This window comes from Drosophila willistoni (genome assembly GCF_018902025.1).
Source record: "Drosophila willistoni isolate 14030-0811.24 chromosome 2L unlocalized genomic scaffold, UCI_dwil_1.1 Seg196, whole genome shotgun sequence".
Classification (NCBI taxonomy): domain Eukaryota; kingdom Metazoa; phylum Arthropoda; class Insecta; order Diptera; family Drosophilidae; genus Drosophila; species Drosophila willistoni.
Genome location: NW_025814048.1, coordinates 4,758,976 through 4,770,410, shown reverse-complemented (window position 1 = coordinate 4,770,410; position 11,435 = coordinate 4,758,976). Strand labels below are relative to the sequence as shown.

Here is an 11,435-nt window from a genome sequence, read left to right as displayed (position 1 = left end):
ATTTGCTTAAGGAACTTTTGAATTTATCATTCAATTTGACATTGAATTTCTATTGATTTGCTTCAGGGTTTCACTTTTGTTGTCACTTATATGTATAAAAATGCCATTTTTTTGATTGTTTTTGTTGTTGAGTTTTTTCTTATTTTGTTTCTTGCTGTATTTAGCTTTTTTAAATTTTGTTTTATATATAATATTCAATATTTTCTTTTTTTACGGAAATCTTAAAAGACGCAGTGGGAAGCAACTGATTTTTCTTCTTCTTCCACAGCTGCAGAAAAAGCTTTATGGATATGTTAGTTAACAGACTCAAAAATGTGGAGCCAACTAGTGTTGGAAAGAGGCTAAAGGTGGAGCTTTAGAGGCGGTAGCTTTTATTGGCGGTACTTTTAAATTATAAAATTATGTGGAAAATTTGTACATATTGCCTGAAGTTGGCATGTAAAGATACACGACTTTTTTTAATCTTGACCAAAGCAGACCCAAAAATTTAAAAATAATTCGCAAAAAAAATGATCCAAAAATAAATAAAAAATAAAAAAATTTAGAAGAAAATTGAGAAAAATGTATAATAATTGGGGAAAACATGGAAAAATTTGAAATATTAGAACAATTTTACAAAAATTGTAATATAAATAATAAAAATTTATTCTTCATTTTGAATACTAATTATAAAATTTTAACTAAATTTTAAGAATTTTTATTAATTGCATTCTTATTTTAAGCTATGCACGATCAAGGTCTTGATCAAATTAACATTTTTTTAAAGAGAAGTAAATGCATTCTAATTTCCATTATTGAAAAGGTCTTACATTTATTCCAAAATATCCCCGATAGAAGTCACAATCGAATGAATAAATCGTTTTTAATTTATTGTTATTAGATAAATTTTTGTTTTTACTTTATTCCAAACTCATGAAAATATAAGTAGGTTCTTTTTTCTTTGTTTTTTTTCGGTTGTTTTAGCACAGCTTAAATATACGTACAAGTATTAGTTAATAAAATGAATAAATAGGTACATAAATTATATACGAAAAGAATACATAATAGTTACAATAAACATTTGTTTCTTTTGATTTTTTTCTGATTTAAATGAACATGAATAATTGGTTTTTGTTGATTTTTACGCTGGATTCGAGACACAGCAATTGCTTCTTAGACCTAAGCAAAATCGCGTGAACCGTCCAATTTGCGTAGCTGTAAAGAAATAAGAAAATGTACAACAAAATCATTTAAAAAATTATATCAATTATGGAGTATTTACAATGATCTTGGGTATACACATATGTATGTGTGTATGTATGTATAAGTGTGTTTGTGTGTGTCTTTTGTCTGTATGTGTGTAGATGATTGCGTGAGTTTTGGAGTGGAGTATTCAATAAAAATACTTATCGCTCCAGGCATTTATCAACCTGACTCTCACCTCGCGTTCATCGGCATGTGTGCGATATTTCTCAGCTGCTTCGCCTGTTTTTGGTTGAGGTTTAGCCTCCAATATCTGAGTATAGAGCAAAGCAGCAGCCACACCTCCAAGTATGGGGCCAGCCCAATAGACCCAATGTGAAGTCCAGATATCAGTGGCAAATGCAGTTCCAACCGTACGAGCCGGATTCATGCTAGAGCCGGTATAACGGATTGTTCCCAAATGGCCCAAAGTCACCGACATTCCAATGGCCAATGGAGCGGTATACTTAGAGTCTGGCTTATTGCCATCGCAGGCCCCAAAGACTGTCAAGACCAACAGCAGTCCCAAAAAGAACTCAATGCCAAGACCCTGAAGTTCGGTTATATTCTGAGCCAAAGTTGTATGTCCAAGGCCATTGTGATAATCCGGATCGAGGAGGATCTAAGTGGGCAAACAAAAACAAAAGACGATGATTAATACGAAAAAAAAAAGCAAAGAAACAGTTTCATAATATAGAGTAAAAACCACTTGATAAGGCAAATTTTTTTCGATTGTATTTTGACGAATCATTCTACGGATGTTGCGGTTACGCATTCTGGGATGACCATGAAGGCAAAGAATATTATACAAGATTCATTTTCAAGTTCCTTTGATAATATGAATAAGACCCGAATATACTATAAATTGAAATATCTAGTGGTAGTTCATAAATGTTTCGCAAACTTTCTTAAAGTTAAGAGCTACAATTATATAATGACCTAAAATTTATTCCAAAATGTTGATTAAATTATCATTTTTTTATATAATTCATATATTTAAGTCATTCTAGACTCCAATTCGAGAGTGTAAAATGACCAAACATTTCAAATATGTTAAAATCTCCCACCTTTAATTACTGAAGATTTTAAATCTTAAAATTAGCTACAGAATTTATGCGTAATTTCGATTTCAGAACTTCTTTAAGCTCATTCAAAACAAAGAAAAATGAAGAATGCGTGAAAAAATCTCAGAAATCTCGATTTTAACTTAAAGTATAAGGCTAATAAAATCTCCAGCCTGAAAGCCTTTGTCGCTCTGGCTTAACAACTCATTTTAACCTAGAATTAATTTTTTTTTATAATTAAATAATAATAATAATAAGCATAGCCACGTAATAAGCTAGCTTATAATTTTACTATTACTAAGTTAGCTCTTAAATAAATAAATAAATAATAATAAGGCCAATAGGCGGTTAATGTTAGTAAAAATTAGTCACACAATCGAGTAAAGCTCTAACTTATACATATTATTACAAATATCCATTACTAACTAAAAATTTTATTATTTTATTTAATGGACTAATACCAAGATAAGGAACTAGCTAAAGAAATTCAGAACTAGCATACGCTGCGTATGAGTAACCTTTACACTTTACCAGGAAATAAACTTTTAAGTCAATCAAAAATGTATTAAAATTAGGGAAAATAAAACTTATGCAAGGTTCAGTGATATCATAATAATGGCTGTTTAGGTCAATTTAATAATTAATTCTCTTGATCTATATTCCTACTCAGATATGCATATACTTAGTAGTTAGCTGTGCTGCTCAACTGAATAGGTTTAACAGTTGCTTTCTCCTTGAATGATTATTATTTTTAACAATTTCAAAGAAAACAATTTTTTTGTGAAGAATATATTTTAGAAGTAACAAATATAATTATCTCTTTTTAAAGTAAACAAACAAAAATGTCTCATCTGAATAGATTTTAATTTTAAATATCAAACCAAAGAAGAAAATGAATTTTGGTTCATAATTTCGAGCTTTAAATATGTTCTTTGAATAAAAACTTTGCAACAACGAATTAATACTTTGTAGTCACGCCATTTACACTGGTGGTCAGAATTTTGGCTACACTTTTGTTTGTTTTAGTTTCTTTGAATCGTATTAATACTTTTAAATATTGAATGAAAATTATTGATTTCAAACTGTATAGATTCACCATATTGTTTTAAAGGCATTTAGGTCTTTATATTTCCCTATCGTCAAGGTTAGCAGTATCAAAATTCAATAATGATAATTTTTTATCAAAAACCTTTATCAAAAGTATTAATTTATAGTGATTACATTAAAATCAAAAGCATGTTCCCCTTTCAATCTAATATATCCTAATCAGAACAACATCTTTTCTTTTACTTTTCTTAAACTTTTAGCCATGGATCAAAATATTGAAAACAATTAAACAAAACATTTCATATTAGTTTTTCCTGGTATATCACTCACCTTTACGGCTGCTGTGCCGGCTATAGCGCCCAGACACTGGAAGATTATATAGAAGATGGCTCTCAATAGACTCACACGTCCGGCAACGAGCATGCCAAAGGTAACAGCAGGATTGACATGTCCGCCACTCAAATGGCCAACAATCTACAAGATCAAAGCGATTCATGTAATATTATTCATGGAATCCATATTCATATACTACTTTGTGAACTCACCGTAATGGCCATGAATACACCCAGACCAAAGGCCAAGGCTTTGAATGTGCCATCTTCGATTTGAGTGCAGGCGCCACAGGCAAAGAAATTCAATATGAAATTACCCAAAAATTCACCAATTAAAGCCTGCCATAGACGTAGCTCCTTCGATTTGAGCTCATTGAGACCGAGGGAATATTCAAATTTGCCCATTGCACTTTCTCTGTAAATGGAAGATGGAAATGTATGTAAGTTGTTGACTATTTTTAGTGTAAACTTAAATAGGCAGCGTAAATAATTGTTAAACATGAGCCCATAAAAAAGATATATACATAAATTTGCAAGTGTTTTTATGGCTTTCTAACTAAGGAGAAAGACTACTAAAAACGCATAGTTTAGACAATGTCTGGCTTGCATTTCCGTTACAATTTCAAAGTGATTGACACTTGGATTTAAGCGTTTGAGATCATTAAAAAGTTGCAAGTGTGTGTGTGTGTGTGTGTGTGTGTATATGTACTTGTGTTTATAGCAGATTTTATGGCAAGTGTTTCCACTTGAGATTTGAGGTTTTATCATATTTGGCTTTACAGTGAGCAAAATGCGGTCAAGATTTTGTTTAGCCAGACCAAAAAGGGGTTAAAAGCAGTTGACCATGCCCCCCACAGCAACAGACAGATAGAGAGAGAGAGAGAGACTGAGAAAGAGAGAGAGAGATAGGCAATTCTATTTGCCATTTGGCCCCCCCTCATCAATCAGTGAATTGCTCAATGTTAATTCTCATTTAATCTTTAGGTATATAGATTTCAAGTTGTTCATCATAAACATTATTTCTTTTTTCTTTTACATATGTATGTATTTTTTTTTTTTTTAGCTAATGAATTTTATTTTTGCGTCATTTCTATAGTGTATCATATCAGAAACTGATTTCAAGTGCTTGAGTTCTTTACTTTTAATTGAGAGTGTTCGATTCTTGATCGATAGATAAATGAGGCAAGCTGATTGAAGGAGAACCTAACAATGCCCAAAGAGTCATAGTAAGAGGGAAAGAGAGTGGGGGGGCAGGTGGGGTGGAGGGAATTTCATTGTGTAAATGGGGGTAAACAAAAGACACACAATAACTGCTATTCAATGAAATTTTCGTTTCAATATTTGCTGTAAATTGTAAATACTTATATTCGTCATTGTCTGATTAATCATAGGAAAACGCAATGTGTTGCCAGTTTTTTTTATAATAATGAGGCTTCTAATTGATTCTAACTAATTATAATTATGGGAAAATATTTGTATGACATTCCTGGCATTCGTTTGCCCTCTCTCATCTCAAAGCTCAGCTGTTATAATAAGGTAAGAGTATAACAGTTCCCCTCATTGAACAATTAACACTTAACTTGGCCAATCTATTTGCTAAAGGCTTAAATGATAAGGCCAAAAATCTTTAAGCAATTTAATATGTGGAAATATATACATAGGTATTGTCGTTGTTGTTGTTGTTGCCTATTTATGGTCTATAGTTTTATGGCACGTTCTACAGAGTCCGTGCTAATTCTGGCATAATAATCTTGAAACAATAATAAAGTGAAAAGTTTGTTCAACAAATTAGCACAAAAATATATAAATATATAAAAATGAAATGTATACATATGAACAAAATGCGAAATATTTGCACACTTATGTATATGTGTGTGTGTGTATGTATGTATGTACGAATATGTAAAGGAAAAGTGAATGCAACTTTTTTTTTGTATTATAATTTAAAGTCACATTCAAAAGTTCAGAGAACTGAAAAAATGTGCAAATACATCAGGTTGATTTACCGAATGTGTATGCCAATTAAAGAAATTAATTAAAACACACAAACAAACAACAACAACAACATACAAAGATAACAATAAATGAGAGTCAAAAACAAAGTCAAAGATCGGAGGCATAAAAAGGTTCTTCTGCTCGCGATGATGTAAGAAGTTATCAAATTTTTTATTGAGAACAAGTTCAGGTAACTTTTTTTATGGATCTGACTCGTTGACATCTGATTCATTTTGTGTTATAAACAAAACTGAGAGATTTATGGCTATAATGGGAAAATAGTTAACGAGCTGATTTAATTAACAAATATGTAGATAAAAAGTCATAAAATACTGCTATACAAAGTTGTATCATATTTGAATGCAATCTGAATTGATTCATGATAATGATGTAAAAGACATTATGAAAACTGTTATACGGAACCTACGACTTAATTCTTAAGAAACTCTTAATCATTACACAGGTTAACAAGTTTTTGGACCCAAACAGGTAAAAACCTTTTTGAAGTAACTTTTGGTACTGAACTTTGGGCAATCCGTTTTGCCGGGGCAGGTAAATTTTTTGAAGTAATTTACTCAGGTTTACTAGGTTTTTGGTCCAAGAAAGTAAAAACTTTTTTGAAACCTGATTTGATGGCGCGAAACGGGCAACAGATTTGAATTCAGCGAGCAAAAGTACACAGAAAAACATGTTTGATTAGGAACAAAAATTTACCAAAATTTGTAAACCTTTGTTGTTAAAGCCATAAAATGTGTGAGAATAAAGCTAGAAAGTTAATTAATGTATTAAACCCCGTTTTAAAGTTATTACTGTCAACTAAACCATTAAGTTCTAATGTTAAACAGCTATATAGTTTTTACACTCAATAATATACTGTTATTATATATAGCTTTCATAAACTATTATTTTTATTATATTTTTAAAGCCAATATATGAAGTTTAAATGTTAAACAGCTGTTAATATCTATTATGTGTATTACATTATGAATGTCATATTATTTATTTTATTTTTTAGCTAAAGCTGTTTTGGTAATTAATTATTTTGAGCGGGAACTAACAAAAACTAACAATTCAGAGTTCAACTATCTGAAAGCTGGGATCATTTTATTCTGTTATACATAAGCTAAAAATGTTATCTCTTTGGCTTCTTTTAGATCTGTAAAAAAGTTATGATCTAAATATTTGAATTTGTTACTGATTGTTAAGCTATTTCTTTGTCTTCTTTTAGACTGTTATACCTAATATGATATTCTATTTATTGATCAGAAATTAAGAGAAAATGGAAATGACAAAGATGTCAATCATTCGATATATAAGTATTTTAATGTCAAAAAATTAATAAAATTCATATGATTTTAGTAACTATTTCTATACTTTCCTCTAACTTTCTAAAAAGAGCTGTATGAATGATATATTTGACACATTTTAGTCAATTTAGCTATACAGAAGTTGCAAAAGAGTTCAATTTTTGTCTCCTCTCAAACTGTTATACTTAAGTAAAAAGAGCTGCATATTCTGTTATGAACTGCATACTCTATTAAGATGAATCAGAAACTACTTTTAAAAGATTTTTATTTGACTATAAAACACTTTTAACATGTGAACTTCTCAATAATTTACCTTAAACACATAATATTTTCGTTAGGCTACATAAAAATAACTGTTAAATGAAACATGAGAATCCCAAACTCCTCTAGCCCCACCTTAATTGCATCATCTGTGATAAAAAAAAAAAATAGAAAAATTTAAGACACAAAGTCAGAGTCTTGGCTGGAGCCATAAAATGTTGACCGATGATGTAAGATTTTGCGGCTACCTTTTTGAACACAAATCTATTATAAAAGAAAAACTTTGAACTGTTATACGCGCCAGATCAAACCTCAATTGTCGCAATGTGTTGCTGTTTTTGTCTTTTGTTTTGTTTTGTCATCTCACTTAAAAAGTCATAAAACTCAATTTAAAGTGAAATTTATATGCAATTGAGCTAAAAATCGCGATGTGGGTAGAGTTTAAATAGATGAAATAGAAACTCCTACACGTGTTATGGTGTTTCAAGTGAAGTCACACTAAATGTACACACACACACACACACACATCATAGATAAATTGTATGTGTATGTGTAGATAATTGTCTCATTATGAATATGTCCAACCAACCATCCATCATATATGCGTATATCTAGTGGGCTTTGTTGCTACTGTCTGACTTAATTAGCTCAACCCTACCCAAACAATAGAGAGGTGACTATAGAATTATATAGAAATCCTAAAAGCTTATGACCACCAAAACCGAAATGATTTCATGCAACACTGAGCTCAAAAAAAAATACGAAAAAAAGAAAATTTATATAGATTTCTTCTACTTTATATATGCATCTTATTTTTGTTTTTCTTTTCTCTATTTTTTTCTTTTCTCATGTTATTATTCTTTTCCTTTTTTTTATGATTTTCATATGTATATAGATTTGGCAGCAAAGTAAACCAAAATGAAATGAAATGAAATGATGTTGTTTTCATGATATTATGACACATGTGATTCTCGTTTATCTGTTTGATCTGAGTAGCTATAAAGCAAAAGAAAAAAAAAATCAAAAAAACAAGAACCACCATTAAAGGCAGAATATAGGTAAAAGATTTTTTTTTACCTTTTTTTTTGTACTGTGTGTTTCGGTTTATCTTCTTTACTTTACACTCTTTGGGAACTTGTTAATAAATGCCGTCACCTTTTGTGTTTTTTTTTTCTTAATTTTTAATTTTAACGCTTACAACAAATGTACAAAATATTACACAAAATATATATACATATACTGTTATTAGTATACAGATTTATAATTTTTTTTGTTTCTATATTTTTTAAGTGAACCGCGCACTTTGACTCGACGACAAACACTAAGCGGGTCCCGCATTAAAATGAAAATGGCAAGACCTGAAGACAAGCAAAAGGCACAACAACAACAACAAAAATTAAATATAATACAAAATACATGTAAGAGAGGGAGAAAGAGAGAGCGAGGCAGCAAGCAAACGAGCGATCGCGGAGAACAAATAAGCGAACAACGATCACTGTTAATGCTCAAAAACAAAATATATAAACCAAAGAGCGCGGGCGCAAACGATTAAAGGAGAAGGCGAATTTGTTGTTTCATTAACATTAAAAACAAAATCTTATCAGACTAAACGAATAATCTATACCCTCCGAAGAAATGAGAATGAGAAAGGGATTTGCCATTTGTCAAATAATTGGCTTAAGCTTTTACTAACATGAACTTTAAAGTATTAAAAAAAGAAGAAAATATTGTTAAAAAAATTCCATATTTTTTGTGTGCAATTTCTATGAACTCTATATATGTAAATATGTAATACAATCAGTATAGAGAAAAATGTTGGTTCCTGTTCAAGGACATGCCAAAAATATTTGCAACTTATTAGTTTCATAAGTTTTACAAAAACAATTATTAATTTTAGCTTTTAAAAAGAAAGGTATTAAAACAAACTAAAAATTATAAGGATTCGGTACATTTTTAAGGATATTAAGATATGTAAAAATATTTTATAATACTAATTATTTTTGGCTAAAATACTTAAACTCATTTTTAATCACTTCAAGGATCATGTCTTCGGGGAAGCCTTTTAATCGAAGCCTCAAAGTCATAAGGATATATAGCAGACATAAATTAATGTAAGATCATGCTGTGTAAATTATAATTAAAATTATTTAGAAAAAATAATTTAGAATAAATAATTATAATTATCATAATAATTAAGACAAACATCCTTCATCAAAAATAAACCCAAGCCTAAATACAAATACGACAACATTCAAAATGATCTAAATATTCCTAGCGTAAAATCTGAAATAGGTAGTCAACAACTAAAGTATTCTGCAAAATTGGATGCATATCCAAATGCTCTTGCCAATTTCCTTACGCGAACTAATAATAGAACTCGTTTTAAAAGAAATGACAGACCAACCCAATAATTAGTGATTGGGGCCGCCTGCAGTATGTCCAGGATTTAGCTTAACTACTAGACTAAGAAAAATATCTCAAACTTGTTGTTAGGCTCTAATTTGAGAGTAGATTCAACATATATACATATGTGATCCTTTATGGTTTTAGCAAATTAAAATTTAAGAATTAGATAAGTCAAAAGATTAAGTTTAAGATAAGTTATAAGATGTAAAAAGATTTCTTTTTTAAATTTTTAGAACACACAATATCTATTCTATTATTATCTCTAAAATATGGCTGATTATTCCTCTAATTGTAAGAATAAAAGTTAGATAGGTTTTTTTTTTGATGCCACTTTCTCAGTGGCAGTCCTAAATTGTTAACTTAAATTAAATAAAAATTTTTAGATCGATCTTTGGCAATAGCTTTGTTAGGCCATTCATAAAAATTTGGTTTTAAATTATATATTTCGTAATATTGAGAAAAATAAAACAAACAACAATTTTAAACCTTTATATTAGCTTTAACTTATGTATTTTACAAGAAACCTTCATTTTTAATATTGCATGGAACAAGTGTATTTAAATTCATAGTTCATCTTTCGTCAAAGTCTTAAATACTTTTATTGAAATTGTCAAATAAATTATAAATATACACAAAACTCAAATGAATATATTTTGCCTCTATTTCGAATTTTTTGTATTCAACCCAATTAAAATCGGAAAAGTTTGTTTGTAAATTGAAAACATTGTTAAATGTAGTCAATTTCAGAGAATCAATTTATTTTTTAAGTATGCTAAAAATAATTAAAATCAAAACCGATCTTTTAATGTAAAACATATTTAGTCCACAAAAATTTAAGTTATCTCTCTTTCTTTCTACGTGTTTTGTTGCTTTAAAACAAAATATAATGATCCATTATTATTTATTATAGCAGTTGTACTCAAATATTCAAGATTGCAATATACGCATGTGATATATGTACATATGTATATAATAATTTGAACAAATTCTAATAATTTAGTGTAACAAAGAAGATAGCTTAGGCAGAATAACGATTTTAACATACTCTTCCCACCTTTTAAGTAAAAGTAAACCAATTAATATTTAAGTCGTAGAGAATTTCACAAAAAGTGCAAACACAACAATAAAGTGAAAAGGCCGTAGAAAAGTGTATCTTCCCCCATTGAGGCAATTTCACTTTACCCACTGATCATGACAATGATGTTTTTTCCTTATCAATATTGAGTCGGCAAGCCCCCTAATAACCTAACCTTTCTTTTATGCATTTTATGAATTGTTGTTAAATATTAAACACATAAAAATCAAATTATTCTAGGGGATAGGGTCCAATACACTTTTTTGTCTCTTGACGTGAGCAAAAAAGTTTCCATTCTGACTTCTATTTGATTAAATGGGAGTGATAATATGCCATAAGACTTATCAGAAAATCATCAGAATCAGACCCGTGATAAAAATTGTAAAATCAAATACAATTTTAATTAAAAAATACACAATATTATGCAAATAATGAAAGCCAAAGAGAAGATCTGCAGTTGGTTGTAAATTTTATGGCATCTTTTAGGGTTTACTGCCGCAAAGTAGGCAATGGAAAATTTTTGTTTTGTATCGATCTTGTAACTAGAAATTGAATGAGTTTTTGAAACAAAATAACATTGAAACGTCACCCACACACACACACAAACACACACACACACACACCTCCACACACTTATACTTATGCAAATGCTTACATCTTAAGTAAAAATGTCACTTCCTGTCCTTTATAGTCAATGAAATTCAAATTTATGGCATTTGCTGACCTT

At 29.7% G+C, this 11,435-nt stretch overlaps 1 protein-coding gene across 3 annotated transcripts; it reads right to left on the bottom strand.

The window, feature by feature from the left end:
• Positions 1-859: 859 nt before the first annotated feature.
• LOC6640183 (aquaporin AQPAn.G) lies at positions 860-11,401 on the bottom strand. 3 transcript variants are annotated; one of them, XM_023182076.1, is made up of 4 exons: positions 3,878-4,079; positions 3,663-3,806; positions 1,421-1,843; positions 860-1,194 (listed from the first exon to the last, which is right to left on the bottom strand). In XM_023182076.1, the coding sequence occupies exons 1-4, from the start codon at positions 4,067-4,069 to the stop codon at positions 1,159-1,161; spliced, it is 795 nt and encodes a 264-aa protein (XP_023037844.1). In that variant the 5' UTR covers positions 4,070-4,079; the 3' UTR covers positions 860-1,158. The 3 variants fall into 3 exon arrangements, with proteins under 3 accessions (XP_023037844.1, XP_015034197.1, XP_046866098.1); XM_015178711.3 differs by lacking the exon at positions 860-1,194 and adding an exon at positions 11,364-11,401 and having other exon boundaries at positions 1,320-1,843; XM_047010142.1 differs by lacking the exon at positions 860-1,194 and adding an exon at positions 8,306-8,565 and having other exon boundaries at positions 1,320-1,843; positions 3,878-4,081.
• Positions 11,402-11,435: the final 34 nt, after the last annotated feature.